Below are 16049 nucleotides of genomic sequence, written 5' to 3' on the forward strand. Positions count from 1 at the left end.
GGAAGAGACCTCCTCCAGATCATTAAAACTGAATAAATGGAACTGCTTTGGCCACTCCTGAGGTCAGAAAAGAACTGAGAAAGAAATGGTCTTGTCAGACATTGTCTGGTTCCCTGGTGGTGAGAGGTGTTGCCAGGTTGTGCTCTCTGAGGTGGGTGGAGCCAGAATGAACAAACTCCTTGTCCAGATTCTCAGCACTGCAGATGTGAAGGCGAACGTGCCCTGCAAGGGCCTGGCGGCGGCAAGCCCTTCCCCCATATCCTCACAGGATGGACCCAGTAGTTTATGCTGAGCTGTTGAAAGAATCTGGCAACCAGGTTTTTAAGAGTGGGAACTTCTCTTTGGCCATCAGAAAGTACAATGAAGCCATTCAGATTCTCCTGCAGTTATGCCAGTGGGGGTAAGTGTTTGGATATTCACCCCACTTTTTCTTCTTTAAGTAAATGGGGATTCTGTTGCTTATGTTTTCTTCTCATTTCTTATCACACCACTTAGTTTCTGTTTCCTTTCTCCCTCACTTCCTATTTGTCTTCTCTGCTTCTCAGCTCGCAAATCTCGAAGGGAGAATGTTAGTGTAATAAGGGAAATAGAAAGTGAAACGCAGGGGATTGTTGATAAACATAAAAGAATTTCCTCTTCTGGCTGGCTGCGGGGTCAAAGTTCCTGGGATGGCTGAAGTCCCCAGAGCCCCTCACTGTCATTCATTTCATCTTCTTAATCATCCGTGCCATTTACTCCCTAGCCACAGTGCATACCACTGGGGCAGTAAGGCTCACCTCTTTCCCTGTCCCTTCAGCTTCTACTAGACCTGTTCTACTAAAAATTATTGAGGACCCCAAAGAACTTTTATTTATGTAGGTTGTAGCTATCAAAACAGTCTATATTAGAACCTAAAACTGAGAAAGAATTTAAAATATGTATTTACTAATTCATTTAAAATATCAATAATCCCATTACATGTTATATTTTTATGAAAAATGACCATATTTTCCAAAACAAAAATTTAGTAAGAAGAGTGGTATATTTTTGCAAATCTCTTTAATGTCTGTCTCAATAGAAGACAGCTGGCTTCTTACATCTGCTTCTGCATTCAGTCTGTTGGCCATATCACATGCCATGTAGCTTCTGGAAAACTTCCTGTATGCATGTGAGAGAATGAGGATGAAAAAGGTACATAATGTCTTAGTGTTATTGTTGTATTAATTTCCTGTTGCCACTGTAACAAATTACCATGAATTTAGTGGCTTAAAACAATACAAATTTATTCTCTTGCAGTTCTGGAGGTCAGAATTCCTAAAGGAGTCTTACAGGGCTAAAATCCAGTTAGCAAGGACTGGTTCTTTGTGGAAGGTCTGAGAGGAGAATCAATTTCCATGCCCTTTTCTTAATTATCTATGTTCTTTACTCGCTGGCCACAGTTCATACCACCTGGGCGCTAAGGTGGTGGGCACTGTTGAGTGGCTGCCTGTATTCCTTGGCTTGCTGCCCCTTCCACTATCTTCAGAAGTCATTGTTCCAATCTCTGCTTCTGCCATCCCATCACTGTTTCCTGTTTTAGTGGTGTCTCCCTCTGTCTACTTCTCTAAGGACCCTTGTAATCATGTCATACTCCAGGATAATCTCCCCTTCTCGAGAGCCTTATGTTAATCACATCTACCACATCTTTTGTTAATCACAAAAGTCTCTTTTCCATAAAAGGTAACATTATTTGGGGGCCACGTTTGTAAAAATCTTTTGACCTTGTGGACCACCTGAAATGGTCTTGAGGACCCCCAGAAGTTCCCAGATCATCCTTTGGGAACAGCTGTAGTAGAGGAAGCAGAGGTTGGCATCTGTGGGGGTACACACAGCCTAAACTTGTGCTGAGAAATGGCACCAGAGTAATTACTTAAACATGGCTCCCACCTCTGACTCCACTCACCTTAGAGTCTACAATCTAGCTGAACTTGCGTTGAGTGTAATTGGCTTGTGCCTGTTGTTTCTGTTGTTCTGCCTTGTCCTGGTACACATCACAATCGTGTGAGGGTTGGGCCTAGAGCTCCTGATTGAGGGTAGAACATTGAACTTTCCTAGAAAGAGGTAGTATTGTATAGTGGTTAAGGTTGTAGACTGACCCCACACTGTGTGTGCTCAAACCTCAGCTCCACCACTTACTGTGTGACCACTAATGGGACTTCTGGACCCTCACAAGTTGCCTTTCATGGGGCCTTCCTGACACTATTCCCTTTGCTCATCACCTGCTTCTTGCCTTCCTGCCGCTGTCAGTTAATATAGGGATTTGTGTGCATGTGATTTACTGAATGAGTACTCTCAGGAGAAGGGGACTGAAGGAGGCAGGATGGGGCAAGGGAAGGCTCCAAGCAGGGATGGTGTCTAAACTGGAGCCAGATTTGGTCTGATCCCACAGGGAGTTCTGAGGCTGGAACTGTACTGCAGAGCTGGTTCCACTTTGAGGCCAGGGGCTAACCTTTTGATTCTCATGTCAGGCATGGCTATAGGCTGTCTGGCCCCTGGGGAGTGGGCCTATATTAGTCTGCTCATGTTGTCATAACAAAGTACCATGGACTGGGTGGCTTAACCAACAGGAATTTATTTCTCACAGTTCTGAAGGCTGGGAAGTTCAAGATCAAGGTGCTTCCGTGAGGGCCCTCTTCCTTCCTTATAGAGGGCTGTCTTCTCACAGTGTGCTCACATAATGGAGAGAGAGAGAGAGAGTGAGTGAGCTCTCTAGTTTCTCTTTTTAGAAGGGCACTAATCCCATCATGAGGGCCCCACCTTCATGACCTCATCTAAACATAGTTACTTGCCAAAGGCTCCATCTCCAGATACTCTGACATTGGGGTTAAGGACTTCAACCTATGAATTTTGAGATGGGACACAGTTCAGTCCATAATCATGGGTGTTATTTCCTGGTGAGAGAGGAGCTCTCATTAGGCCAAGGCTAAATCTCTGGAGAGGGGGGTGCTGAGAGCCCCTAGCTGCAGCCAACAGCCACTGTGGCTGGGAATGGCTGCACCGGCCAGGGTGTCTGTGATGGACACCATGGATCTCCAACACTGGCGGCCACGGCTCGCATGCTAATCACCCACTGCCTCTTTTGCATTTCTGGAGCCTCTTCCCTGCACTGAGAGGGAGTGATGGGCCACGAAAGAACCAAACACATAAAGCATTGAGGGTGGGGACAGTAATAGAGATGATTTATACATTGTTTTATTTTTGTGCTTACTTGTATTACCTAACTTTTCTACAGTGATTTGTATTATTTTAACAATTAAAATATTAAATAAAAAAGAAATCATAAGCCTTCCTTTTCTCTCTCATGTGTCTTACATTCCAGTGGCACCTGGGCTTCTCTTGACATATTGTGGTTTATTTTGCATTTTCCTTCTTCTTCCAACCTGGTTTCAGCACCAGCCTTGAAGCTGTATTACCCTGGAGTCTAGTAGACAGACAAAAGAGGCCACTGCCCTGCCATGTTTTAGGGTGCCCTCACCCCCTTGGCCATCTTGCAGCTGTGGCTCTCATCATAGGCAGGAGCCTGTGGGGCCAGGGCCTTACTCACCCAGAGCCCTTGCCTCCCCATTGGTCCACACTGTGGGTACCAGGACCCTGGCATTCCATGCCCATAGACCCTGCTCCCAGGGCCTGCACAGGCCTCTTACCTGCAGCCTGTTCTCCTGAGAGCTGGCAGTGGAGATGGTGTGATCACATGTTCTGAAAGGCCCTCCCTGTGATATGCCCTGAGTTATTCTGCATGAACATGCATGTAGGGTGGTTCATACTGTGTCTGAACTCTGTAAAGTCTCAGTGGGAACTCCATCCTCTCCATCATTAGGATCGGTCACTATTTTCCCAGAATTTTATCCAGTGGTCTCGAAAAATAAAAAGATCTGTGGAAATCAGTTGGGGATGGAACCAAGGTATTGAGAACATTTGTCATTAAAAGGTGGGAGCAGAGATTTGAGAGTGAGGAAGGACAGATTTGGACACTGTAAATGATCCAGGCTTTCTAGGAGCCTGTGAGACTGATCTGATAAGCATCAATGAGACATTTTCTGCTGAAACCCCCTGCTGATGGCAGCAGCCAGTACCAGAGTGGTGGCCTTCAAGGATTATCTGTACCTGCAGAATGATTGCTTTACAAACCACTGGTTTGTTCTTTCTCAAAGGGTTCCTCCGAGGGACTTGGCTGTGCTGCTGTGCAACAAATCCAATGCGTTTTACAGCCTTGGGAAGTGGAACGAGGCATTTGTTGCTGCCAAGGAATGTCTCCAGTGGGATCCAACCTACGTGAAGGTATGGGTGGGGCAAGTGAGGGTATGGCGGGGAGCAAGTGACGGTACAGGAGAGTGGCAGCTGGGGTTGGGGCTGCTGCCTCCTTTCTCTTAACCTGCTTCTTTTTCTCACTTATTTTTAAACTAGAAATGCTAGGAGTGCTTCTAGTTCGACTCTCTTTGCACTTCAGACAGATGCCCATAGGGCATGTGAGAATTATCTGGAGAAGAGTAAAAACCATGCTGGCCAAGGGTTTAAGTGCACTTGTACGGCACAGGGGAGCTTGGCCTCCTAGTGAATGGAGTGCAGTGGAGATCACAGAGCAGCTTGTTTTGTTCTAATGTAGTCACACCATAACTCATTATCTGTTCATGTTCTTTGCTGTTTGCAAGTTTCATTTTAGCAAAGGTTTATTTCAAATGCAAGGTGGATGGACAGCACAATGCAGATTCTTCAGAAGCATTTCTTACAGTAGAAAGCAGCTCTTTGGAGAGATCAGGGAAGTTTGAGAGGCCAGTAAGACTCTTTAAGGTTGTTAACAAAGGTCAAACAATCACCTGATTGTTTTTTCAGCTAAAATGCCCTGAGTGCTACTCTTCAAGGCATCTTCACTGTTCTTGGTGCCTCAAGGGAGACAAAAGGAGTAGAAGACACCATCCCAGCCCTTGAGTAATTCACATTCAAACTGGGGAGGAGACTGGCATTAAAATCAGAGGCCTTAAATTCACCAGCAATTCTGGAGCCAGCTGAAGAAGCATACATAAAATTAAGTGTCAAATTAGTGGTACAGGCAATTCATAGAGACGCTCCACAATAAAGTGGGAAAAGCACCGGCCTTTCTGTCTCATGCTCTGCTGTGTACTGATTTCAGCAGCTTGGATGAGTTTACTTTTCTCACTTTAAGCCTTACTTTCCTCAACTGTAAAGTGAGATAATGCCTGTGCCTTAGAGTCGCTTTGAGGATTAAGAAAACGTTAAGTAAAGTTGTTGGTACTCAGTGAATAGGAGTTCTTACATTCTCAGTGATCTGCATTTCGTGTATGACCACTAGAAACAGAACAGAAGGGAGTGGGGGAGGTTTGACCTATAGATAACTCCAACCCTGAGAGAGGGATTTGGGGATTTTACATTTTAGGTAGATACTGACTCTTAAGCCTCTATTCTTGGAGGGTGAACACTTTAGAAGTTATTGACTAGTTTTGAAAATGGGAGTGCATCCCTGAGAAATTCTTCTCAAAGGCATTTTAGGATTTTACCATCTTAAACTGGTATAGGATGGGGAGTATTTGGGTTTTGCCCACATCCCTGAGGTGGAGGCTGTGGCTGTGGCCTAAGGGGCTGAGGTGGTCCTGGGTGATGCTCCTGGGTTCTTCTTTCAGTGGCCAGACCTGATATCACTGCTATCAGGGTACCTCCCCTTCTTGCTCAGAGCTCCTGGGTGTCTCTCTCCGTCTCTGCTCTCCTCCCCAACAGCCACTGTCGTCTGTAGTCTGTAGGGGAGGAAAACAAATTTTCCCTTCTACCCCCTTTTGGTTTAGTGTCTGTGGCCCTGCAAATTAGACTGACAAGAGACTGATTAACAGGAGAAAAGCATATAAATCTTATTTGATGTTAACTTTTATGTGACATGGGATCTTCCCATAAAAGAAGTGAAGACCCCAAAGAAGCGGATAGGCCTGAGAGCTTACATACTATTTTAAACAAAGAGCGATAAATTGTGGAGATGACAAGACAAAGGGTTTTTAAGCTTCTAGGAGCTACAAACTGTGGGAAGGTATATGTGTGTATATATATATATATATATATATATATATATATATATATATAGAGAGAGAGAGAGAGAGAGAGAGAGAGAGAGAGAGAGGGGAAACTAATGGAAGATAAGGGCTACCTTAGCAAGGTTTGTGTTTGTGCAGGCCCATCTTGGTGCTGATTTTAAGTCTTCTTCATGGCCATAAACCTTCCCTGGGAGAAGGAATTTCTGGAAATTCTCATTTCTTAGGAGTTTCTTCCTTTAGTCAGTTAAGTGAAGCCCTGGGAAGGCTTCTTTTTGTATCTGTTGAATCTCAAATGCCTTCAGGTCAAAATAATCCTTATGCCAGACTGGCATCTTTTGGGGTAGCATATTCTGATCTCCTACCTCTTTCCAAAATAAAAAAAAAGAAAAGAAAAGAAAAGAAAGAAACTTCAATCTGAGGAAGGCAAAGAAATGGGAGATTCTGTACCATCTTAGCTTGCTTGCTTGGTTGGACAAAAGAAAACAAAGCACACATTTTTTCCTTTTTTAAATTGTTATCTGAGGTCTTTAGACTTTCAAATGAAGGTTAAAACAAATCAATAAATAATCAGAGATTTGGTGCTATGTGGAATTTTTAAGTGCTTCCTTTTTTATGAACCCAGTTGGTGAACACTAGTTAATTTAGAAAATTGTTTTGGTAAATCCCTTATGCTGATTCAGATGATCGAAGTGAGGAAGGCAATATCATTTTATTCCTATTCAAGAGTCCTTTTTACAGAAATCAAATATTTTTTTTGGCCTCTGGTATATATTGCTAATATATACCAGATGTGGAGCGCAGTAAATCTCAATGCTTGTCACTACATTCTTTTTTTCTTACATACCCAGTGGAAATTGTGTTTACTTTGATTAAAAGGAGCAGAAAACAACTTCTGTGTTTACCTGACAATTGCATTCTTTTCCTGAACACTAGGTGTAGGCTTCTTTCATCCTCTGTTCTGGCCCAGGCCGTGATTTAAGGTATGAATAAATAAACCACACATATAATTGGAAGCAGGCCCACTTCTTTCTCTCTGTGTCATATGTTAGATGGTGTATAAGTCATGGATTTGAAAGTGATTATTTTCTTGGCAGTTAAAAATGACAGGGAAAATGTGGCACAGAATATAATGTGGAAACCCTGTATCCAATGCTTGTTAGAAGTCCTTTTTTCACAGAGAAGCAAGACTTCCAGAGTTGGATTTCCCTATGTTGCCAATCTTGCTTTTCCTTTCAGTAGCAGGTAAGACAGATGTAGTACATTACTGTGTTGTTTTTTTTTCCTATTCCAGGGATACTACCGGGCTGGTTATTCCTTGCTGCGGTTGCGCCAGCCTTATGAAGCTGCTCGCATGTTTTTTGAGGGTCTGAGACTTCTGCGGAGCAGTCAAGACCAGACACAGGTTGCTGATTTCCTTGTTGGAGTCTTCACCACTATGAGCAGTAAGTCAGAACTGGGGGCACTTTTTTTTTTAAAGTATTTGTCATTTTATTTGAATAGTTCCTGGGGACTCAGGCTCCCATGGAGATAATTTCAGGGCAGATAATTTCTTTGTGGATGATTTATGTAGTTTGAATGAAACTGGTTTGCACATTAGCATTTTGGAAGCTTTGGTGGCTAATGACTTTGAAAAAACAACTAAGTCGTTTTGCACAAATGACTTAAGGCTTTGGGAGTTTTGTTTCAGACCCCTTAAATGTTCCATGTTGCTATTCACAGAGGTTTCCTTATTTATACTTCTACTTGTCTTATGTGATATTTGTTCTTTCCTGTGATTATCATGTGTATTTCTCCAGTATGTTTAGAAAATATTCTCGTTTGCTATGAAAATAACCTGGAAGGGCTGATGGAGGATCCTGTGAAAGCTGATAATGGGTGCTCAGCATCATGGCTGCGATGCTCACTGCCCAGCTCAGCATCAGCAGAGGACTTGTGAGCTGGAGGAAGGGACCCTTTTTCATTGCTGCATTAGATTACTACTCTAATGGCCTGTGAGATGGCTTTGTCAGGAGCCCAGATTAGTCAAAATCAGAAACCTGTAAAGCACAATATAGTATGCACCTTGCCAGTGATGATGCTGCCTAAAGTTCTGCCAATAACCAGGCTGCTGTCTTCAAACAATTGTGTTTGATCAAATTTAAGTTGTACTGATTTAAGAGGTGCCATTTGCTTATGTTCTGCCAGTGAGTAACAACATCCATTATAAGACATGCTCCAATTTCAGAGACATTAGAAAGTGAAAAATGGTACATGTTAGCACTGCTGAGGAACAGTCTTTGGCTCTCAGATGTGGGGAAATCACTGCTGACAACTGATCATCTGTTATTGATTCAGCTGTTCCCATTGCTATTGTGGGAAAGCAACTTCTGTGGTCTGTGAATGGGGTCCCACAGATTTTGACAAGTTGGGCACAGAGAGGGGGTAAGAGCAGTAGCAGGCAGTGGGAAGGGGTTAGAGGCAGGTACAGCCATGTCCCCTGGACAGAGAAGTAGAAGGTCTCTAGATAAGAGCTGATGGGTCATAGCTCTCCTATTGGCCTTTAGCCTACAGTGGCCAAAGCTGGTCTCTTTTACCTCCTAATCTGATGGCTTGGCCCATTCCCTGCACTTCCTCATTGTCTTCTCTGCATCTTTTAAAAGTCACTCTTTTGTCAGAAGCCAGGCTGGAGTTATGGGAATTCCAAGCAACTGCTTCTTGGTGACCTCCCCTTAAGATAACCTGGGTGGTTTCCATTCTGTGCTTCACCCTGAAAGGGACAGTTAACAGGACTTCTTAAAGCAATGCATCTAATACTTTTCCACCAAAGAACTCCATTTTGGATGGTAAATGTATGTCCATGACCCAATTTCTAAATTTTGAAAAATATATTTATGGAAATTTTGTATCCATTCATATAGTATATGTTTGTTTTGATATTAATGTTTGTTTTGATATTTACTTACTTTTGAAATTAATAATTCTGGAAGATGTGCGAAATTATTCTGACACTTGACCTGTCGCCTTGGACATTCTCATCCATGAGCTTGAGAGATGTAGTTTGGAGGATCATGAGATGCAGTAGGTTGATGGGCCACTGGGTTAGATAAATGCGTATTGATTAAAACAGTTGGTAGATCTAGGTTCCAGTCTTGGTTTTTGTCATGAACTTGCTGGATGATATGCCTTGAATGTTACCTTCATTTGTCATAGTTTCTAATCTTTCGGGTAACAATAATATTTGTCACATTTTTCAAAGGAAGTGAGTTTTGTAACTTCCTTCAAGCTTCCATTTCCTTCTCTGTAGACGGAGATAATAGGCACTGCCTTAGTGATTTGTTTGAGGGATTAAATATAAATACATATCACTGGGCTTGGCAAATAGAAAAGTAAAGTGAATGTTAATTCATATTATGCTGCCTAACTCTTAGGGGATTGATTTTTATGGGTGAACTTAAAATAATTGCCACTTTTGGCTGTGTGAGGTGGCTCAGCCTATAATCCTAACATGTTGGGAGGCCAAGGTGAAAGAATCGCTTGAGGCTAGCAGTTTGAGACCTGCCTGAGCAATAGTGAGACTCGTCTCTATAAAATATAGAAAAATTAGCTGGGTGTAGTAGTATGTGCCTGTACTCACAGCTACTCGAGAGGCTGAGGCGGGAGGATCACTTGAGCCCAGGAGTTAGAGGTTGCAGTGAGCTATGATGAGGCCACCACACTCCAGACTGGGTGACAGAGCAAGACCCTATCTCAAAAAAAAAAAAAAAAAAAATGCCACTTCAGTCAATTATAAAGGACTTTATATCACTTTGAAAATGCTTTTCTTTCTGATATCTTTAATTGACCATTTGTCTATGTGTGGTCTTAATTGGAGGACCTTTTCCCAAATGTTCTAGACTTTCCCCACATTAAAATTTCTTAACTATGAAACTTTCTTTTAGGTGACTCCATTGTTTTGCAAAGTTTCTTGCCCTGCTTTGATCATATTTTCACGAGTGGATTCTCAACAGAAGTGTGGCAATCTGTAATAGAAAAGTTGGCAAAGAAAGGATTATGGAATGTAAGTAAAAGGAGATGGCTCTTTTATGGGGAAAGTACATGCTTGATTACATGTTTTCTTGCTGTTGCACTGAGGAATTATAATTTATTTTATTTGTTTACCTTAATGCTAGAATAACTTTTTAACTGGGATATCATTAAAGATAGAAAGTCATTGAGACAGATTAATCAGCAAGTTTTAAAGATGGGAAAAATGTTTAGATTGTGTCAACCTCACTCCTTGCTCTGTGTCTCCATTATCACAAAGAATGTAAAGTCCAAATGCTAGTGAGGAGAGTAAATAATTGCATGTTCATCTTCACAATCTTTTTTATACTGCATTAGCTAGTGTGGGCCCAGATGACCTGTCTGTGCTGCTCACAGGGGTTTCTGTATGGTTTTAAACATTTGAATAGCAGCTAAGTGAGGTTGTAGGATCTGTATTAGTCAGTTTTACATTGCTGTAAAGAAATATCTGAGGCTGGGTAATTTATAAAGAAAAGAGGTTTATTTGGCTCATGGTTCTGCAAGCTGGACAAGAATCATTGAGCCAGCATCTGCATCTAGTGAGGGCTTCAGGGAGCTTCTAACCAAGATGGAAGGTGAAGGAGGAGCAAGTGTGTCATATGGTGAGAGCAGGAGCACGAGAGAGAGGAGGTGGTGCCAGACTCCTTTAAACAACCTGCTATCCATGAACTAATAAAGTGAGAATGCACCCATTGTCTCAGGGAGGGCACCAGGCCATCTGTGAAGGATCTTCCCCCATGACCCAAATACCTCCCACCAGGCCCTACCTCCCAACACTGGAGATCAGATTTCAACATGAGATTTGGAGGGGCCACATATCCAAACCGCATCAGGGTAGGACCTGAACCTGGGGCCAGGAATCCATGGGATGAAGGAGCAGATGGACTGTGGAGCCTGGACTTCTGTTTCACAGAGATGTGTCTTGAATCATAATCCTCCACTTACTATTTTGGGCTCATTACTTCCTCTCTGAGCCTCATTTCCTCATTTGTAAGTTGCATCATATAGACCTCTATTCTCTCAGGGTTTTGGTAAGCATCAGAAATAATGGACCAGAGCACCTAATAATAATATCAGCTAATATTTGTTGAAGGCTTACAACGTGCCAGGCATTGAACTAAGGAGTTTTGTAAGACCTGGCATATGCTAAGGACCCAGTGAATGATGGGTATAAGTGCTCATAAGAATGGGCTGGCCAAGGCAAGGAGTTTAGTTAGAAAGGGCCTGCTGGGCTTTCTAAAGCTGAGCAGTCCAGAAAAGTCACGAAGAGCAAAGGCAACCTGTTAAGGACTGCTGATCCACGCAGGCTGAATGACTTTAGAACAGAGAGTTAAATATTGGGCAAAAGGTCATGGATTTCACTGGAAATGTAATGAAATCTATGGGGCTTTCTTTGCATGCTCAAACAATACTGTGTATAGTTTCTGGGGGCTCATGGGAAACCCCCTAAATTCCAGCCATGGGTGCCCTGAAGGTTATCCTCATATTAAAAGGCCTTGGGGAGGGCAGGCATCGGGAATAAGGAAAGCAGACTGGACTCTTAGGAAACCAGGAGTTGGAAATCTAGGGCCCTGTTAAAGACATTTGAAATCTTTTCTCTTTGGATAAGATGGCTGGACTAAGAGATCTCTAAGGATCTTTCTAGTTTTATTTTAAAAAAAAGTTCTGAAATTCTGTGATGCCAAGTGCTAGAGTGGTTCTACGAGTAGGAAGCTTTAGGCCTTGCTAGCAGAGATATGTTTCAATTTATAGCACCCAGGAAGGGACTCTGTTTCTTCTTCCCAGTGTGGGGCAGACATGACCTAGGTGGGGAGTGAAAGAATGGGAGCCAGGCAGCTCCTAATAGATTATCACCCAGCCAGCCAAGGGAAAGCCCAGGAATCCAGCCCAGCCCAAGTGGCAGGTCTAACATCCTGCCTGCAGTGGGGCTCAGGTAATTCCGAAATATTGGAGACACAGGCATCTTATAAAAGCCAGGCCAGCAATGGGAACTGTTAGAACCTAAACATATATCATCTGGGGTTGAGTGCAGGCAGTGGGGACTGCTTAGGGCGAACAGTTAAGAATGGGCATCAAAGTGAAAGAAACTAGAAGTAAGATGTGGCCATAGGCTCAGTTTCTATAGTCCTGAGTCTACTGTCAAGAGCATACATGAGGGAGGTTGGAGCTGAGACTGGGTCTCCAGTCATGGTCATACCAGAGCCTGGAATTCTTAGATTTTTTGGCATATGTAGATGATCTCAATAGGGTCTTCTTAGGATGTGCTGTGGCATAGGGGAAGTCGCTTAACCTCTCTGGGATTCAGTCTCCCCAGTGACTTTAGATAGGGTCATTGGTTTAACAACTGGCTCTCTGAAAAAAAAAAATGCCCTGATTTTTAGCATTTGGCAGTTTCCATAGTGTAAATACTCTAGCCATGGCCAATTTCCAGGTGCTACTGTGACATACAGGACTTAGAGTTGGGAAAAGATGTGCACAATCAGCTCACTAGTTGATAGGAGGTGGGTCCAGCACCCCACTCAGTAGGGTGTGATAGGCTCTAAATACTTGGGGCTTATGAAACTCTGATGTACTAAAGAATTGATTGGGATGGGGTATTTCTAAAGGATTTGAGTCTTCCGCTTGCTAAGGTTTAAGAACTTTGCAGGGCATTACTTTATTTTTTTACCCTACTACCACTATACTGTCTGAAGTGCTGCATGACATCAGCTGCTCCTGTCCTCAGCAGGCTTTGAGGAAGTGGGAGGGACCTTAGCCCTCAGCAGGAACAGGAGGTTGGCTAGACAGGGACTCTGATTATCAGGGCTCAGGCTGAAAAACTTGGCAGGTAGCTTTAAAAATGAGACAAGGGTAGAGGGTGGGTTGTTTTTTGTTTGCTTATTTAAAAGCTTAAAATAATCTTTCTGCTCTAGTAGTCTATGTGGAGAACGTTATTCCTACCTGTTCTTTTTCTTCCCTCCCACCAGTCATTTCTACTTCTGTGTGCGAAAAAAGACCGACTACCAAAAAATATCCATGTCCCAGAGTTATCACTGAAAAGTCTCTTTGAGGTAAGGTGGCTTCTTGAAACATATGGCTTCAAATCAGGCTACTTCAGCCTTGTATCTGGGATCTTCTTCAACTACCTCACCACAAATTTGTTATTTATAATAATCTTAGACTTGGGCCACAGCTAATCTAGTACTGATTCCAAACTATGGGTGAAAAAGTTTGAAGTTTCCTATTGTTGCAGTGACTTTCGTGATTCTTCCTGTGTGTTTTTTCCCCAGAAATATGTCTGCATTGGACCTTATGAAAAAATGGAACATGTTCCTAAGTTAGTCCAGTGGCTCGTCTCCATTGGTGCAAGTATTGAGACTATAGGACCATACCCTCTTCATGCTCTCATGCGACTCTGTATCAAAGCAAGTGAGTCTTCTCCCAGTTATATGCCCTACAGGCTGCCCTTCCAGCTCTGAGCTCTGGGCTCTGGGACTCTGCTGAGCTCAAGTGAAACTAGAATTTATTTCCTTGAATGTAGCATATTCAAATCATTTGAATATTCAAATTATTTGATTATTCAAATGATTGAAGCAGCAGGGAAACAGCATCATTTTTATTTCTCTTGGGACCTGGTAGCTACAGGAGGCCCAAACTGAAAGGATTCCATGTTCCTAGACAGATCCTGGCAGCAGGATGGAGCCCTGGGACCCAAGGAGGGGACTTGGGACAGACAACTTTTGCTGGGCAGTACGCTCAGAAGAGCTGTGGAGTTTCCTTCTGCTGGCAAAGGCAGCTTTGGTCTTTTTCCTAATGTTCATTTTCTGGTGATTGCTGTGTTCTGGGACTGTGGCTGGGGGGATGTCAAGGGAAACATGGGTTATTGCTGGTACAGGTTGGTTGTGGTTCTTTTAAAGGACTGCTATTTTCATAAAATTCTTTCTTTTTAGAGACAGGGTCTCATTCTGTTGCCCAGTCTGGAATGCAGTGGCGCAATCATAGCTCATTGCAACCTCTAATTCCTGAGCTCAAGCAATTCTCCTGCCTCAGCTTCCTGAGTAGCTAGGACTACAGGCATGTGTCACTACACTTGGCTAATTTTTAAAATTTTTTGTAGAGATGGGGTCTCGCTATGTTGCCCAGGCTGGTCTCTAACTCCTGGCCTCAATTGATCCTCCCACCTAGACCTGCCAGGTGTGAGCCATGGTGCCCAGCCCATAAAATTATTTTTTTAAAAGCTTCACCATCTAGTTATAGGATTTAGGATTTAAATTTTAAAATATTTTTATTTTATCATTAACACACACTCACACTTGAGACAGAAGTTTGTTTTTCTTTCCAGTATGTGGCATCACTATTGGACATTTGGCATCACTATTGGACATACTGTTTTAGAGCCAGAAGGGGCCAAGAGAACTTGTCTAGTCTACTTTTTGTAGGCTGTATCATCTCTTGAGGAATGGGGGAATGATGAGTTGGGACCCTCTTTGCTTTAACCAGATTTATGCTGCCATTATCTGTTTCATATTTTGGGGAATCCATAAGAGATTTTATTCTTACACAGGGATTGGTAGATAAAACATTTAAAAGTAAAGCCTGATTAAAAGCAATTTAATCTAACCCTTCCAGTTTCAAATTAGGAAACTAGAATGCCGAGAAGTGTGCCTATGGTTATGAATGTCATGATTCACCATTATGTCTACTCTTTAAGTTAGCTCCTCTAGTTACAGGTGGTATTGGTAAGAACAAGCCTTCAAGTGTATCCCTAATTCATTTCTCAGAAGACAACTCTGACATGGTGACAAATGGTGTCCACAGAATTGGCAGAGGTTTGTGGCTTTCCAAGAGCTCAGGAGCTACAAAGAAGGAGTCTGGGAAAAGAATTTAAAATGTGTGTCCTACTGATAGTAATGTAGTAGGGTAAGCTAATCAGAGATACCGTCTTGATTAGTGAAGTGGAAACCTCTTCACCACCAGCACCCCCCACCCCCACCTGCTGTCAGTATTGGCTGCCAACAATTCACAGCTGCCCCCTTGGCTCAAGAATTGCCCTTTGTCAACAGGCATGCTTCCTAGGGAGGTTCCCTCTGGACCTCCCCTTGCTCCCCAGGGGCTTTCTGTAGCTCTTGACTAACTGACATGGGGATTCAAAAGGCCAGCTCCCATTCCTCAGGGTGGGCCAAGGCTGTGGTGCAATTCCTGCCCTAGACCTCATCTTGGGGTTGTGGGGTCGGCTGGAGCAACTCCAGCTAGGACCACTTTCTTGCTTAGCTCCCTCCCCTGCCCTGTCCTGCTTCCTTTGCTCTCTTTCTCCTGACAATCTCTGGCTCAATCAGTCACATGTATAAGAAACCCTGTCTCAGCCTTCTAGTGAACCTGACCTTACTCATCCTTTCAATTTACAAACTCCCACGTCTCCCACACCTGTTTCTGGGGACTGGAAATGTGTTGGAGTCCCCATTTGGTTACCTTAGTATGGTACACATTGACTCGCTTTGCTGATTTTCTGTATGTAGCAAATAATGTCAGTAAGTCATTTTAATTCCCTTTAGGGGAAAACCATCTTTTCAGGTGGTTAATGGACCACAAGCCTGAGTGGAAAAGCCGCATCAACCAGAAGGATGAGGATGGCTGCACCGTCCTGCACATCGTGGCCACCCACTCCCCAGGCTACCTCATCAAGCGTAAGTAGCAACACCATGCTGGAGGGTGTGCTGTGGGCTGGATGGTTTCAGGCATTTGAAGGCCCACCAACCGACTGTCACGTTTTGCCCATTTGATCCTGTCGCTGGCCCAGGGGTTAAACATGCTTGAGAGCGGGCTGTGTGCAGAAAGGAGGTGAGGTGAGAGAAGGAAGAATTCTGGGCTCCATGTGCTCTTTAACGTTTAAATGGCTTCTGTGAGGCTGAATGACTAGGACATGGGCTTCTCACTGGCATATTGTTCTGTCCTTCATCACATGGTTACTAAGTGCTA

At 43.3% G+C, this 16049-nt stretch overlaps 1 protein-coding gene across 1 annotated transcript in view; it reads left to right on the plus strand.

Annotated features, from left to right (window-relative positions):
- Window positions 1-259: 259 nt before the first annotated feature.
- TRANK1 (tetratricopeptide repeat and ankyrin repeat containing 1) overlaps window positions 260-16049 on the plus strand; it is a 76924-nt gene continuing 61134 nt past the window's right edge. The window contains exons 1-7 of the mRNA XM_045537044.1: window positions 260-400; window positions 4170-4296; window positions 7345-7495; window positions 9971-10089; window positions 13061-13144; window positions 13364-13502; window positions 15626-15757. Coding sequence (XP_045393000.1) covers window positions 270-400; window positions 4170-4296; window positions 7345-7495; window positions 9971-10089; window positions 13061-13144; window positions 13364-13502; window positions 15626-15757 — 883 coding nt within the window. The 5' untranslated portion in view covers window positions 260-269. The remainder of the gene's footprint in view (window positions 401-4169; window positions 4297-7344; window positions 7496-9970; window positions 10090-13060; window positions 13145-13363; window positions 13503-15625; window positions 15758-16049) is intronic.

This window comes from Lemur catta, chromosome 1 (genome assembly GCF_020740605.2).
Source record: "Lemur catta isolate mLemCat1 chromosome 1, mLemCat1.pri, whole genome shotgun sequence".
Taxonomy (NCBI): Eukaryota; Metazoa; Chordata; class Mammalia; order Primates; family Lemuridae; genus Lemur; species Lemur catta.